General features: G+C 48.8%; 1 protein-coding gene across 19 annotated transcripts in view; it reads right to left on the bottom strand.

The window, feature by feature from the left end:
- Window positions 1-16654, bottom strand: part of KDM2B (lysine demethylase 2B) — a 154767-nt gene that overhangs the window by 3400 nt on the left and 134713 nt on the right. For 14 of the 19 annotated variants that reach the window (XM_049865302.1, XM_049865294.1, XM_049865292.1 and 11 more), the window contains 9 exons: window positions 9015-9158; window positions 7939-8025; window positions 7520-7789; window positions 7206-7319; window positions 6498-6536; window positions 5707-6386; window positions 4902-5065; window positions 4652-4813; window positions 3440-3658 (listed from right to left, as the gene is read on the bottom strand). In XM_049865302.1, coding sequence (XP_049721259.1) covers window positions 3440-3658; window positions 4652-4813; window positions 4902-5065; window positions 5707-6386; window positions 6498-6536; window positions 7206-7319; window positions 7520-7789; window positions 7939-8025; window positions 9015-9158 — 1879 coding nt within the window. The remainder of the gene's footprint in view (window positions 1-3439; window positions 3659-4651; window positions 4814-4901; window positions 5066-5706; window positions 6387-6497; window positions 6537-7205; window positions 7320-7519; window positions 7790-7938; window positions 8026-9014; window positions 9159-16654) is intronic. The other 5 variants (XM_049865295.1, XM_049865299.1, XM_049865290.1 and 2 more) reach the window with 3 other exon arrangements.

Raw genomic sequence — 16654 nt, 5'->3', positions numbered from 1 at the left:
CTTCCACAGATGTGTTTTGCTTTTCACTCTTTACTATTGCCGTTTTGGCCCCCACATTGAATAGACCTTTTCCTTGGATGAGAGCACGGATCCTCAAATAGCTTCAGAAGTCCCCACACTGCCTGACAGACCACAGTGGCCATGTGACCAGACCACACCGTCCATCAGGGATGGGACAGCCTGCACATGGCGTAGGGGAGGCAGGCTGGTTACAAAGGTCTGCGGAACCAGCTGCAGGAACTCTGAAGCCAAAAAGTGGAAAACTGTCTTCCAGGCCCGGGGACCAAGGACACTCCATGGCAAAGCCCTCCTTTCTCTCCAGCTCCCTTGATGGAAGGGTTTTCACCAGAAGAACTCTGGCTGGGACCCTCAAGTAGGGGGGTGAGGGGGCTTCTAACCAAAGCTGCTTGCCAAAGACAACTCTGAAGAGAGCGAGCCCAGGCCAAGCAGTGATATCGGTACAAGACCTAAAGACAATGACGTCAGCAATTCTCCTAGAGACGACCTGCACAGACCACTCAACCACTGTGTCCACAGCATTAGGCTCCCCGCATGTGCACAGTGCTTCCCATCACCTCCCGGGGCCTCACTTTCAGAGGGTGTGGGCAGGGAAGCATTGACTTCTGTCCATCGTGAGTCTCCTGTGAAGACCACTAATCCAACAGATGGAAACAGGGACCACGTAGGAGAAGAAACACACAGAAGTATCCTTACCATTCACAGGTAGAATAATCTCTGGACACAAGAAAACAAGAGCAGGCCACCTGGCACAAACTCAGAGAAAAAATACAACTTATAAAATTAAAAATACTAGGTTGGATCACATGACTGTCTTTCAGCAACATACACTGCAATTTCGCATGGCCTGACCTGGTAAGAGCACACGTGAAAACTTCACGTGTGGGTGCAATGAAGGGCTGTGGAGGAAAACTCAGAAAACAGAGCAAAAAGACAACTAGGTGGAAAACAGAAAAGAAAGTTAGAAGATTAAGACCAGAAGGGGAGGAAATTAGGACATTAAGTCAAGAAAATTCCTCAAAACTGAAGGACACAGATCTCCAGCTCAAAGGGCTCATGCGAGCACTTGGCACGATGGACACCACGGACTCCCTGCAAGGCTCCTCACCGAAAATGTTGGAAAATTAGAGCTGAAGAAATCTTCCTGCCAACGTTCAAACAGAAATTGATTCACTGAAGGATGAAAACAAAACGGCCTTCGTCTCTGGAAGGCAAAAGACAGTGGGGCAATGCCTCCCGATTTCTGCAGAAATGTGGTTCCCACACTAGAGTTCTACACCATCAAGTAAAGGTGAGGTACGACAAACACAGGGTCAGACATACAAGGTTTAGAGGATGTCACCCACCAAAGTGAAAGAGTAAGCCACCACTGCCTCCCTAAAACTGATATGAGATCAAGGAGAGAATCCAACACAAGACAGAGGTAAAGGGAACCTCCAGATGGCGGAGGAAGGCAATCCCAGGATGCTGCTCTCGAACGGGTGAAGGAGTCCAGAAGGCAGAACAGAAAGGAGGCCAGGAAGAGACCAGGAGAGAGGTCTCACACAAAACTGGCTTGTACCTGGTGAATGTGAATGTGGAGCTGGAAGGAGGATTCAATCCTGTTGTAGAGATTGCTCAGAAAACTAAGCAAGCAAAAGTGAGGCAACTGTTAACTCCAGAAAACAAACTGTGCAAGAAAGGAAACAAAGTCATAGTATCGTATTTGGCTCGACGGTGAACAATATTTACATGGGCATAATAGGATAAATGGTAGTAACTTAAAAAAAAACTATGACAATTAAAATTGTAAAGATGAAGAAAGCAAAAGGGAAAACAGGAGATATACAGTATTAAATCTTCATGGTCTGTAGTAGAAAATAAACAAATATACAATGTCTAAACAGAAAAAAGAAATGAAGAACAGCAGCTTAGGCTTGCTATTTGGAAATATGGAGGTAAATACTGGAAGAAAGATCTAGCGAGTTTAAAGTGGTTGCCTCAGGGGGTGAGAATCATGGGGAATGGGGAGGGTAAGGCAAGGGACTGCCTTGGGCACCCAACAAATATTTCTAGAATGAAGTTCAGCCCAAATAACAAAAGTAGACAACTGCAATTTCATTTTGTCACTAGCCCTGATCCTTCAACCAAGTCCAAGGATCCTGAAACATGTCTATCATCGTTTTCTGGACAGACTTATCATCACTCAACTAAGTTATATGGATGGGAGGGAGAAGAAAGTAAATAAAAAAAACCTCAAAGAACCTAGAAGAGCCTGGGTATAGAAACATACTCTGATAAGCCTCACACTCTTAGCAAGAATGCAGAGATTGTCCGTACTGAGATAAAAAGGAGAGCTGGATGGATTATGTGGTAGAAAACAAAATACACACGGTTATTTACACACACTCCACGTCATGGACTGCACCAGGGATGGAATTGGTACTGGTGTCTCTGCTACATGTCACAAATAACTAAATTAGAATATAATAAAAGGAATTAATGCACAGGAAGTACTTAGAGAACAGGGCCTGGGACACAGTAAGTGCCATGGAAGGATCAGCTATTATTACTATTATTTGTTTTTAAATGTCCTATAGTGGAAGGAAAGAAGAGGAACCCTCATTCTCCTACCATCCAAACTTCCCACGATGCAGCATGGTTGGCTGAACAGTATCACTCAGACACGAATGTGGGATTCAAAAAGCGGCAAATGATTAAACATGTGAACCCTGACAAAGCACAATATCATAATTCGACTGAGTCAAAATGTAATTAAGTTAGCAAGGGTGTCCTTTATTACTTGGTAATTTCTAGAAGCAAATCACAGTTTTTTTGTCTGCCTTATCGAAATCTCACATACCCTATCCCGACCTCCCTAAGCTAGCAGGGCGGAATGCTGCCTCTGCCCACCTCGCCACACACTATGCCCTGAGTTCTTAATATCCTCTCCAGCCCCTCAGCAAGCAGAGGGGCCTGGGGATTCTGAAGAGTGCGACGGACACAAAGCAACAATGGAAAGACCTGGGATTTTCTGTTTCCTCCAACGACAGAGTCCCCTTGACATTACGGGTCAGGCGCACACGCACAGCCACGTCATTCGAGCCTGTGTGAACTGGCCTTGCATCCCGTCCCCAGCCCCCGCATGGCCACCAGGCGCCAGCTCATTCATTGCCACCTCAGGAACCCTTCCCTGCCCCTCATTTTGGGTCCGGAACCAGTTGTGTCCTCATGCTGCTAGCACTTTTTTGTAGCAGTCATTACAGATCCAACAGTAACTTATTACTTGTCTGATGTAGACTAGGCTGCACGGCTCTCTGGCCCTCTGGTCTCTCCTAGCACTGAACACCATCCAGAGCACAGAGGCCACTCATTTCCATTCAGTGTGAAGCTCCCCACCCTCCAGGTAGCTGGGCATACCAGGCAGGAGGCCCCCACTCACCTGACAGGTTGATTTCTGTTAAGGAGTCTCGGGTGGTGGTACCCACGGCGGTGAGCAGATTGATAGACTGGTCAGTGACGTGGTTACAGTAACTGAGGTGGAGCTTGGACAGCAGGGGCATGTGGCGGATGATGAGCCGCAGAGAGGCGTCCGTTATGTCCAGGCCTGCCAGGCGCAGCTCCACGATGTTCCGGAGCTTGCTTCGATTGTCCATCTGACCTGGTAGGACAAGATGGGGAGTGGCAACATGTCACCCTGACAAGGAAGATGTGGTTAGACAGACATGGCCCTCAAAAGACCTACCGGCTAGATGCAACACTTGAATTCTGTTTAGCCATAGTGTTCCCCAGAAATCAAAATTAGTTCCAACTTTTAAAAATCAGAAGATTTTCAGGTTTCCTGAGTCTCTGAGTGGTACAAGGGGTTAAAGTGTTCAAATGTTAACCATCCAGCAGTGCCTTGGAATAAAGGCCTGGTGATCTACTTCTGAAAGGTCTAAAAAAACAAAAAACCAAACCCGTTGCCGTCGAGTTGATTCCGGCTCACGGCAATCCTATAGGACAGAGTGGAACTGCCCCATAGAGTTTCCAAGGAGCGCCTGATGGATTCGAACTGCCACCTTTTTGGTTAGCAGCCATAGCACTTAACTACTATGCCACCAGGATTTCCCTGAAAAATCATAGCCATCCAAAACCCTATGAAATACAGTTCTACTGACACACATGGTGTTACCATGAGTTGGAACTGACTTGGGGTCAACTAGTAGAGTCCCTCGAAAAATCCAAAGATCAAGAAACACTGAGCCCCCAGTGGGAGGAGAAATGGCCTGGTGTCTCTGGGTTACACTCCTCACTCAATGAAGCTGTTGGCAAGGAGTGACAGTCCCGGCACTTGACCTAGGAGGGCTCCATCATCCTGTGAGCCCTGTCTAGCCATGCTGACCTCAGTGCCTGCAGTGCCTGGTGCATGCAGAGTGGGGTCTCGGGGGAGCCAAAGGAGCCTGTGCTCCCTCCTAACGGATGCCCATAGAATCCGAGGCTGACTGAGAACACAGCAGCCCACACTCATCCCTGTGTTCTTGGGAAAAGGACTAGTCAAGGACTTCACAGCCAGGGAAGGCACCAGATGGCGTCTGTGGTCAGATCAAACCACACTGCCCGGCCACAGCTCCCCCGAATGACCCCCAGGGCCTAGCCCAGCCAGGCCACTCACCTGGCCTGTTATCCGTGGGAGGGGACAGGAGATCCCGCATCTGGGCATCCTTGAGTCCTTCCACCCACTGCACATCCAGGGTCCGGAGCAGTGGACAGCTGGAGCTGCAGAGGGCCGAGACTGCGATCCATGAGCAGCCAGACAGCACCAGGTCTCGGAGCCCTGGGTGACAGGGAGGGGGTGGCAGGTCAGGCACTGCCCCCTGGCCTCGGCCCCACATGACTCATTTGGGGTCCAGCCGAGGGCTCACCAGGGAGCCGGTTGATGAGCCAGCTCAGCTGCTTCTTGGAGATGTTGGTCCAGCTGAGGTCCAGGGAGACAGGCTGGCGCCGAATGATGCCACTCAGCATCAGGGGTGTGATGGACTTGCAGTGGTTCAGGTCGATGCGGGTCCACAACCGCTTATCGCAGCACCTGGGCCAGCCGGTGGGAGGGGGCTGTCAGGTGTGGGGCATATCTGGAGGCCCCATATGGCTGTGGTAACTCTCTCCCACCCACCAAGCTCAGCCCTCCAACCCCTTCTCTGCCACCACAAGCTCCCATGAAGGCAGCAGCAAAGTCCCCATCAAGTTGTACTGTGTGCCTGCTGGGCCTCTATGTGCCATATCACAAACCCACCCTGTGAGGAAGACATCACCCTGTGTTCACAGATAAGGCTGCTTGACCTGACCAAGACCAGAAAGCTCATGAATATCAAAGCTGGGATTAATTACATCGATAGCAAAAGGTCCTGCTCCTAACCCAGGCAAAATCTGTAACACAAGGCTCATCTGGGCCTTAGTGCATCTTCCAAGAAGCTAGGTCCAGAAAGGCAAGTAGGTGCTCTCCTCTCACAAGACCAGCCTGGCCTGACTGCCGTGGCCACCTGGGACTCTTTATGGAGGGTAATAAAGGTGTTGTGAGGTCAGTGGAGCAGGCCACGAGTGACACATTACATCTGCTGTGGCTACACGGGTGGGGCACGGGGATGCATGCACCACACAGTCTAAGCCTTGAACCCAGAACCCCAACCTGGACCAACCCACATGTGAGAAAGCAGCCAGCACCCTGCTCACCAGCGGTTCCAAGTCCTGCAGACCCGCATGCAGACACACAGGTCTGGGTGGCTGAGGTAGCTGAAGACGGCCATCCACACCTCCCTGTGCATGACATGGGCCGCCCCGTCATCCAGGGGCAGCGAGTCTGGTGGGGGGCTGATGGGGGGCGGCCGGATCACGTGCCGCTCCATCTGGATGCACTTGGGCGGGGACACAGAGGGCGGGGGCCGGGAGATGACGCGGGGCGGGCTCCGGAGGCCCGGGCCCAGCTGGTGCCGCAGCTCCCGGGGTGTGCCGTTGAGGCCCTTGCTGAAGCGGTGGGGGCGCTCACAGAAGCCCAGGGGGCGCTTGGGCTCCTCGTTCTCGCTCTCGGGCTCGGATTTGATGGGCTGGTGGTTCTCATTGGCCAGGCTGTTCTCTGTCTTCTGGATCTCTTGGTTTAGCTCCTTGCTCAGCTCCTTACTCAGCTCCTTGTTGGGAAGCCGCCGTTTCCGGCGCATCTTCACCTTCTTCTTCTCCTCGGGGCCCTCCGTGCCCTCGGTGCTGGGCCCAGCTGTGGGTGAGCTGGAGCGTGAGTGGTCACTCTCCCTGGACTTGGGGGGTGCCTCAGGCAGGTCATCCTCTGGCTCCTGCTTGAAGCGCCGGAGCGGTTTGTTGGCTAGAGCCATTCGGTCCTCCGCGTTCTTCCAGGACCGCCGCTGGGGGAAGAGATGGGGGGTGAGCCCCTCGGGACTGGGGCAGTGCCCACTGGACCTCCTGACCCTCTGCCACAGGACCTAGGGCTCAGGGAGGGGAAGGGGAGACAGTACCTTTTTCCTGAAAAGCTTATCTTCTTTGCCAGATTTTAGCTGTCACAGGAAAGAAAAGATGCAGAGCTTGCTCCTAGAGTTCCTGGAGTCTGGTCCCCTCTATACCCAGCCCACCAGCAATCCCAGTCTCAACAGTAGGGGTGGAAGGGAAGCCTCCACAGAGCCCCCTCTTCCTCACATCTGACTATCAGATGGGGAGGGTAAGCTGCTGGTTTCAAGAAAGAAGCTGGGAAGTTGGAGTACAGTTGAACTGGTCCCACCCCTACCGACCTCCCACCCCGGCAGACCCAGAGATTTGGAGTCTCCCATTTGGCTCTGGAGCCAGTTCCAGGGCCTTTAGGCATTCCCAGTCAAACCTTAATGGCTAGACCACTGGGAGGAGAAAGCCGGGCGCCACCTGGTGGCTGATGGTGGGAAGGACTGGTGGGCGGAGCAGGGCCGGCCAGGTCCCGAGGTGCCCTAGATCACAGGGCTTCTCGTGGGCAGTGTCAGCTTCTGATCCCAACCGGCCCAGCACCTATCACACAAAGAGCTTCCCAGGCCCCACGCCAGAACCAGCCTCAGAGAGCAGGGCCTGAAGCCTGGAAATCTTCGGTGAATAGGTGCCTCAGGAGATTCTGCCGCCAAGGGACTTGCGGTCCAATGAGGGGGTACAGCCCAGGACTCGCAAGTCCCCAGGGCTAAGGAGGGTGGGGTGGGTGGGAGCACCTGCTGCTGGAAGTAAGTGAGACTGGATCTCCACCAGGGGCTGAGGCTGCTGCCTAGAGGGGGCCTCGGCGAAAGGTGAGAGGAAGAACCGGGGGACGTTGGAAGCGTCGAGGCCTAAAGGGGGTGGGAAGAGGAGTGACTCGCTGATTGTTCCCTCCTGTCACCTGGGCCGGGCTCTCGGGATGGATGTGACCTGCTCAGGGCAGCACGAGGCCAGGATCCCGAGTTCTGCCCGCTGCCACCCCTGCAACCCACCCTGCACCCCACAACCAGCAAGGCCACCCCCTCCCCACCAGGCTCCTTTCAGTCCATACTCGCTTGCGTCCACTCAGCTCCTGGGGCTTCTCGTATTTCCGCTTCCTCCTCAGGTGCACATCATCAGGCTTTCGGCGCAGGATGCCATCCGGGGGCACCTTCTTAGGGTGCTCGTCTGATCTGCGCCGGGGTGCCTCCTCACACTCGCTCCTCCGCTTGGCAGGCTCCTGCCCTTCCTTGTTGTCCCGGTTCATCTTCTGCTCTTTGAGCAGGGAGCCGGGCAGGTTTGAGGCATACTTAAAGCCTGGGCCACGCTTTTGCTTGTAGGCCAAAAAGAGAGAAGGAACAAACCAACTGTATATCTATGGACCTGTCCCCCCGTCACACCCTGAGTCTGCTGCCCCCACCAGCCCAACAGCCCGGCGCAGGCCAGGGCCTGCCTCCCTGCTGACCCAGGGACCTGGAGCCCAGCACTCACTTTCCCGGTCTTGCCAGCGTGGTTGCATTTTGGACACTCCCAGCAGTTTGGAAGCTCATCGTTGACCACACCCTCTGACTCCTTAATCTGCAAAGGACACACAGGAGTCAACAAGCTGGCAGGGTGGCGAGGGAGCCCTGGCTTCGTGGGCATGCAGGTCTCTGTGAGGCCCCATTGGCCAGAAACAGCAATACTCCCTGCCAAATGCCATTTCCATGTCACTGTTGGCCAAAAAAAAAAGAAAGAGTAGCATAGAGCTGGGCAAGACTAGGGGCTCTGTAGTCAGACCAGAGTTCAGACCCTGATATTGCACTTAACTCACTCTGCAATCCTGGGCAAATCCCTTGGTCACCTAGCTCACTAGGGCTTTGCAAAGACAGGGCCAGACGCACAGAGAGCACGCAGCACACTGCTTAGTCAGACGTGGAGATCACTGTGGGCACACCTACCCTGACTCTCCTAAGGTACGCAGGTCAATCGCCAGGTATAATGCTGTGTCCCTGGGACAGAAGGCACAGCCCAGAGGGGTCTCGTCCCCAAATGGTAGGACCCGCTGCCTAGGTCAGGCAGGTCCAGCCTAGAGGTCACCAGAAGGTGGAGAAGGGAACCCTGCCCCGGGCACACCAAGAGAACAGGTTCCCAGCACAAAGGAACAGGAATGCAGCCACCTGTTGTTTCACAACCTGCCCTCCCCTGTCCCAGACGCCTGTTCTCCCAGAAGCCCCAAGGCAGGCTCCAGTGAGCAGCCCAACCACCTGAGTCTCTCCCTCTGGCCCAGTCTTGAATGCAAGACACAGCATTCTCTGTCTTTGGACGCTCTCTGCAGTTGATGCATTGGCAGCTAGGTGCATAGACGTGTTCATTCCCTCGCAGACTTGGGCAGAAGCTCTGAGCTACTCCAGACCCTCCTCACCCTGGATTTATCACCTGACACTAGGAATCCCCCAGACTCAGGGGTCCTCCTGGAACTCACCAAGCTACCTGACGTCCCCACGTCCTTACCAGCGGTCTCCAGGGAGGGAGTCTAAGACCCCCTCCCCAGCATCAGCACCACCAGAGGCCCAGGTGCCACTCACCTTCAGGCATCCGGGGTGGATGATCTCATTGCAGATTGAGCACTCCATGAGCATGAGGTTGAACTTGCCTTCTTCCTCTTCCACCGTGTCTTCCTTCCCAGCCTCGCCACACACAAGGCAGACAGCGGTGTGGGGCAGCACAGGCTGGAGGGCGGGGGGCAGAGTCAGCATGCGGCAGGGTACAGACCCACTGGGAACACAGGTCCAGGGGAGAACTGCTCTCCTCAGGCCCACCAGAGAATGCCAGAGAAGTGGGAGCAGCACTACATATCCACCCACGCATCTACCCACCCATCGGTTCATGTACTTCCTGGGCTACCACCTCTTGTGCCAGGTTCTATCTTAAGTGCTAAGAATATAGCAATGAACTAGCGAGACCCAAATCCCTTCCACCCTGAGCATGGAGGGAGACAGACAGACAAAGGAAGGGCGGCACATCAAAACTGATATCATAGCATTGTATGTGGGATGCTGACAAGGGACAAGGAGGGAGCGATGGGAAGGAGGTTTACTGTGAATCGGGGGTCACGGATGACCTCACTCAGGTGACATGAAAGAAGGCAGGGAGTGAGCCAGGCCAAGATCCAGGTAGGCAGAGGCTGCACCTCAGAGGGAACCCCCAAACGAGCAGGTATTGAGGTATAGTTCGTAGGCCCCTTTTCAGGGAGGTCTGCGAGGTCAAAGCTATCTCCAGAATAATAGTAAGACATCCGGACGTCCTTTTCCTTTTCGATGTGTTGATACCACACCACTGGTGCAGAGCCGGACAGCGCAGCACCTCAGCATCTCAGCACCGTGACTAGTTGTCACGGGATTACTGCCACATATACAAAAAGTGCCACGTTTTGCTTAAGAATGTCTTTGATTAAACAGTAAAAATTACTAAGTTTATTACAATCTCAACCTTGAGTACACATCCTTTTACCATTCTGTATGACAAAACAGAAAGTGTGCGTAAAGGACTTTTGGTGACAGACAAAACAAAAGCACTGGTGTGACTCAGCTGTGAGCTGAACAACCACTTTCTTCAGAGAACATCATTTTTACCCAGAAGAATGACCAGTAGAAAAATCAGTTATGTAAACAGAGAATTACCACCTGATGTAGAAATTCCATTCCCAGGTATATACCCAAGAGAACTGAAAGCAGGAGCTCAAATGAATACTTGTACACCAGTGTTCACTGCAGCACTGCTCATGATAGCCAAAAGGTGGAAACCACCAACCCCATTAACAGATGAATGGATAAAACGTGGCATAGACACACAATGGAATATTACTCAGCCCTAAAGAGAAAAAGTTCTGACACATGCTATGGACAAACTCTGAAAACAGGATGCCAGGTGAAAGAAGTCAAACATAAAAGGACAAATATTTTATGATCCCGCTTAATATAAAATACCTTGAATAAGCAAATGCACAGAGACCAAAGTGTATTAGTGGTTACAAGGGGCGAGGGGGGAATTGGGGGGGGCGGTGCTTACAGGGCACTGAGCTTCTGTTAAGAGTGATGAAAAAGCTGAGAAACATGCAATGGTGATGACTGCACAGCACGATGAGCATGACTAGCGTCACTTAACTGTACATGGAAAAACGTTGGAAATGACAAATGTTTTCCTACATATATTTCACCACAAAAAAATTATAAAAAAAAAAAAAAACTCAAGTCCCATAAGGAAAAAAAAAAAAAAAACCATGGAAACCTGAGTACTGGGCAGATATTTTCTTACTTAAAGATGAAAGAAGTGAGCCTGTCACTTCTAGGAAAACAACTGACAGCATTTGTTACAAATGATAAAATTTAAGTTTCCAAAATAGAATTAGGATTTTGGAAAACTTACATTAGTCAACACAAACTGGGCAGGTTCCCAATACCTAAAGATCTTTCTGATATAATATTCGATATGCCAATATTTGGAAAATCTAACTCTTTTGAGTCGATGTTTTTCAAATAACCAATGCATGACGCTACGAGATCACGCGTGAGTAAATGAGCGATTCCGAGGGCAAAAGAGATGAATGGATTTAACGTGATGGCCCGGAAAGCTGACCGATGCAGTTTCAGAGACTATATGGCAACTAGCCTTTCAGAAACTGTTACCTGCCGAGCTCCGGTAGAGTATCAAAAACTATCCACAATTACCTGAAAAGGCTGTTAGGACACTCCTCCTTCTCCTGACTGGAAACCCCGGTGGCGTAGTGGTTAAGTGCTATGCCTGCTAACCAAATCCACCAGGCGCTCCTTGGAAACTCTCTGGGGCAGCTCTACTCTGTCCTACAGGATCGCTATGAGTCGGAATCAACTCGATGGCAATGGGTTTTTGGTTTTCCCAACTATATATTGGTGTGAGGTCAAATTTCCCTCATATATTTCCACCAAAACAACATACCACAACAGATTGAATATGGAATCAGATATGAAAATCCAGCTTTCTTCTAATGAACCAAATTAAATTTGTAAAAACATAAAACATTTTTCTTACTATTTTTTTTTGGAAAATATAACTCTTTTTCATAAAAACACATTATTTATGTTAATATGTAGTGGGTTTCCTGTTACTTTAAAGCAAACTAAAAATATCTCTTACATTTCTTGGTTTTAATTTTTAATACAATATTTATAGCCCACATCCCCGTGTCTGTCAGTATGTCGTACTGTGGGGGCTTTCGTGTTGCTGTGATGCTGGAAGCTATGCCACCAGTATTCAAATACCAGCAGGGTCACCCGTGGCAGACAGGTTTCAGCTGAGCTTCCAGACTAAGATAAACAAGGAAGAAGGACCCGGCAGTCTATTTCTGAAAAGATTAAGCCAGTGAAAACCTTATGAACAGCAGCAGAACACTGTTTTACATAGTGCTGGAAGATGAGCCCCTCAGGTTGGAAGGCACTTCAAAGACAACTGGGGAAGAGCCGCCTCCTCAAGGTAGAGTCAACCTTAATGATGTGGATGGCGACAAGCTTTTGGGACCTTCATTTGCTGATGTGGTACGACTCAAAACAAGGAGCAACAGCTGCAAACATATATTAATAATTGGAACCTGGAATGCACGAAGTACGAATCTAGGAAAACTGGAAGTCATGAAAGATGAAATGGAATGCATAAACATTAATATTCCAGGCATTAGGGAGCTGATACGGACTGGTACCGGCCATTCTGAATTGGACAATCACATGGTCTCCTATGCCAGGAATGGCAACTTGAAGAGGCATGGCGTTGCATTCCTCATCAAAAAGAACATTTCGAGATCTGTCCTGAAGTACAAAGGAGTCGGTGATAGGATAATATTCACACATCTACACGGAAGGCCAATTAATACTATTATTCAAATTTACACACCAACCACTAAGGCCAAAGATGAAAAAATTGAAGATTTTTACCAACTTCTGCAGTCTCAAATTGACTGAACATAAAATCAGGATGCACTGTTAATTACTGGAGATTGGAACGCCAAAGTTGGAAACAAGAAGGATCTGTAATTGGAAAATACAGCCTTGGTGACAGAAACAATGCCAGAGATCTCATGACAGAATTCTGCAAGACCAACGACTTCTTCATTGCAAATGCCTCTTTTTTCATCAACGTAAATAGCGACTATACATGTCGATCACGCCAGATGGGATATACAGGAATCAAATCGACTACATCTGTGGGAAGAGACTATGGAAAAGCTCGATATTATCAGTCAGAACAAGGCCAGGTGCCAACTGTGGAATAGACCATCAACTGCTCATATGCAAGTTCAATTTGAAACTGAAGAAAATTGGAACAAGTCGACAAGAGCCAAAGTACTACCCTGAGTAACCCATTTGAATTTAGAACCATCACAAGAATAGGTTTGATAAGCTGAACATCAATGATGGAAGACCAGACGAGTTGTTGAAGGATATCATACATGAAGAAAGCAAGAAGTTATTAAAAAGACAAGAGAGAAGAAAACACCTAAACGTATGTCAGAAGAGACTCTGAAACTTGAACATGGGCGTACCTAAAGCAAAAGGAAAAAATGATGAAGAAAAAGAGCTGAACAGAAGATTTCAAAGGGCGGCTCGAGAAGACAAAGTATTATGATGACACGTGAAAAGACCTGGAGTTAGAAAACCAAAAGGGAAGAATATGCTCAGCATTTCTCAAGATGAGGGAACTGAAAAAACAAATTCAAGCCTCAAGTTTTAATACTGAAGGATTCTACAGGGAAAATATTAAACGACACAGGAAGCATCAAAAGAAAGTGGAAGGAATACACAAGAGTCATTATACCAAAAAGAATTGGATGACGCTCAACCATCTCAAGAGGTACCATATAAGCAGGAGCCGATGGTACTAAAGGAAGAAGTCCAAGCTGCACTTAAGGCACTGATGAAAAACAAAGCTCCAAGAATTGACGGAATACCAATTGAGATGTTTCAACAAACCGATGAAGCACTGGAAGTATTCACTCATCTATGCCAAGAAATTTGGAAGACAGCTACCTGGCCAACCAACTGAAGAGTCTATTTTACGCCTATTCCCAAGAAAGGTGATCCCACCGAATGTGGAAATTATCCAACAATATCATTAATATCATGCACAAGTAAAATTTTGCTGAAGATCATTCAAAAGCGGCTGCAGCAGTGTACTGACAGGGAACTGCCAGAAATTCAAGCCAGATTCAGAAGAGGACGCGTGACCAGGGATATCACCGCTGATGTCAGATGGATCCTGGTTGAAAGCAGAGAATAGCAGAAAGACGTTTACCTGTGTTTTACTGACTATGCAAAGGCATTCGACTGTGTGGATCATAATAAATTATGAATAACACTGCAAAGAATGGGAATTCCAGAACACTTAATTGTCTCGTGAGGAACATGTATGTAAATCAAGAGGAAGTCATTCAAACAGAACAAGGGGATACTGCGTGGTTTAAAGTTAGGAAAGGTGCGTGTCAGGGTTGTATTCTTTCACCATACCTATTCAATCTGTATGGTGAGCAAATAATCCGAGAAGCTGGACTGTATGAAGAAGAACAAAGCCATCATCAGGATTGGAGGAAGACTGAGGAACAACCTGCGTTATGCAGATGACACAATCTTGCTTGCTGAAAGTGAAGAGGACTTGAAGCACTTACTGATGAAGATCAAAGACTACAGCCTTCAGGATGGATTACACCTCAACACAAAGAAAACAAAAATCCTCACAACTGGACCAATAAGCAACATCATGATAAATGGGGAAAAAACTGACATCAAGGATTTCATTTTACTTGGATCCATTATCAACACCCACGGAAGCAGCAGTCAAAAAATCAAAAGACGCGTTGCATTGGGCGAACCTGCTGCAAAAGACCTCTTCCAAGTGTTGAAAAGCAAAGATGTCACCCTGAAGACTAAGGTGCACCTGACCCAAGCCACGATGTTTTCAATTGCTTCCCATGCATGTGAAAGCTGGATGATGAAAAAAGAATACCGCAGAAGAATCGACGCTTTTGAATTGTGGTGTTGGAGAATACTGAATATGCCATGGACTGCCAAGAGAACAAACAAATCTGTCTCAGAAGAAGTACAAACAGAATGCTCCTTAGAGGCAAGGATGGTGAGGCTACATTTCATATACTTTGGACATGTTGTCAGGAGGGATCACTCCCTGGTGAAGGACATTATGCTTGGTAAAGTACAGGGTCAGCGAAAAGGAGGGAGACCATCAATGAGATGGACTGACACAGTGGCTGCAACAATGGGGTTTAAAGATAACAAGACTGTGAGGATGGCAACGGACCGGGCAGTGTTTCATTCTGTTGTACATAGGGTTTGCTATGAGTCAGAACTGGTTCGATGGCACCTAACAACAATAATAACTCACATAAAAAAAAGTTCTTTGGGAATCTTCATAATTTCTAAGAGTATAAAGGGATCCTGAGACCACAACTTTGAGAACTAATGCACTAGACCATAAGCCCCTTGAGAACAGGTGCCAGTTAAGACTTATCCTTGCCTACTCACAGTACATGCCCTGCCTCCCAGTACCTACTACAGTCCCCAGTGAGACATGGCAATCTACTTCTGAAAAAATGCGGCCAGTGAAAACCCTATGGATCACAATGGTTCAACTGGACCAACTATGTGCATGAGGTTGCCATGGGTCGGGCTGATGTGACAGCAACGAAACAAACACAGACTGAGCACACAGTAAATTTTTGTTAAAATGTTTTAGGGGTGCTTCAGATAAGCTGGCATATCCATTCTACTGCTAAGTGGAAAAGTCTCCACAAAATGGCACAAAAATTTGAACCCAAACGCATAGAACAGTGAAGGTAAGAGAGACATCATCCACTCAACAGATACCTAATGAACATCTGAAAAGCATGGGACAAGGTACTGAGAGGGATATAGCAATGAGGAAGACAGCTACTCCCTCCAGGTATTTGGGAAAACAAAGGCATAACTCACTAAAACCCAAGGAAAACATGGAAGCGTCATGCTCAAGTGTTAAAATCAGAAGCAGCAGAGACTGATTTCTGGAGGACTCAGGGGACAAGGAATTTAGGTTCTTACAGAGACGGAGAAATGGGCAGTGGGAAGGCAGAAGGGACCTCCAACAGTGGAGACCGACATGACCAGGGCAGGGAAGAGAGCATGGGACACAGCAGCAGCAGGGTGAGGCTGGGGTGTGGCAGGTGAGGGCACCAGGTAGGCAGGAGACGGTCCCTGATGAGGGGTGGGGTGATGACTCTGAAACAGGTGACATGGTGAGAAGGAGAAGCAGAGCAGAGGCTACTGCAGAGATCCGGGCGGGGGCGGGGGGGGCGGTACGGAAACCCAGGCCTGGGCTTATGAGAAGCCAAGGCTGGAAGGGAAGTGGAAGGGGAGGAAGTCTATGGAGGAGCTGCACAGAGACAAGAAGCAAAGGGGAGGGCTCAGCCTGCTTATGGGAAAAGGGAGGCTTTGGCACAGCAAGAGAGAGGGCAGCTGAGTGCAATAAGCCAGGCACAAAAGGGCAAATACTATATAACCCCACTTCCATGTAATATCTAGGACAGGCAAATGCACAGAGACAAAAATAGATTAGTGGTAACCAGAGGCTATGGGCAGGGGGAATGGGACTTACTGCTTAAGGGGTACAGAGTTTTTATTTGGAGTGATTAAAAAAAGTTTTGGAAATAGTGGCTACGGTTGCACAAAGGAGCCCTGGTGGTGCGCTGAAGCACTTGGTTGCTAACCAAAAGGTCAGCAGTTCGAATCCACCAGCTGCTCCTCAGGAGAAAAGATGTGGCAGCCTGCTTCCATAAAGATTTACAGACTTGAAAACTCTACAGGGCAGTTCTACTCTGTCCTATAGGGTCACTATGAGTTAAGAATTGACTCAATGACAGTGGGTACATTTGTACAACCTTGTAAATATAAGTAATGTCACTAAACTGCATGCTGAAAAATGGTTGAAACTATAAATTTTAGGTTATATATATTCTCCCACAAATGAAAAAAAAAATTTCTACCAAGGTTGTCAAAAACAAGGAAAGTCTGAGAAGCTGTCACAGCCAAGAGGAGCCTAAGGACACATGAAAACTAAACGAAATGTGGGATCCTAGATGAGATCCTGGGACAGAAAATGGACATCAGGAAAAACTAAGGAAATATGAATAAAGTATGGGACCTCAGTTAATAAC

This window comes from Elephas maximus, chromosome 22, assembly GCF_024166365.1.
Source record: "Elephas maximus indicus isolate mEleMax1 chromosome 22, mEleMax1 primary haplotype, whole genome shotgun sequence".
Classification (NCBI taxonomy): domain Eukaryota; kingdom Metazoa; phylum Chordata; class Mammalia; order Proboscidea; family Elephantidae; genus Elephas; species Elephas maximus.
Note: the sequence above shows the minus strand (reverse complement) of the source record. Positions and strands in the feature narration are given on the sequence as shown.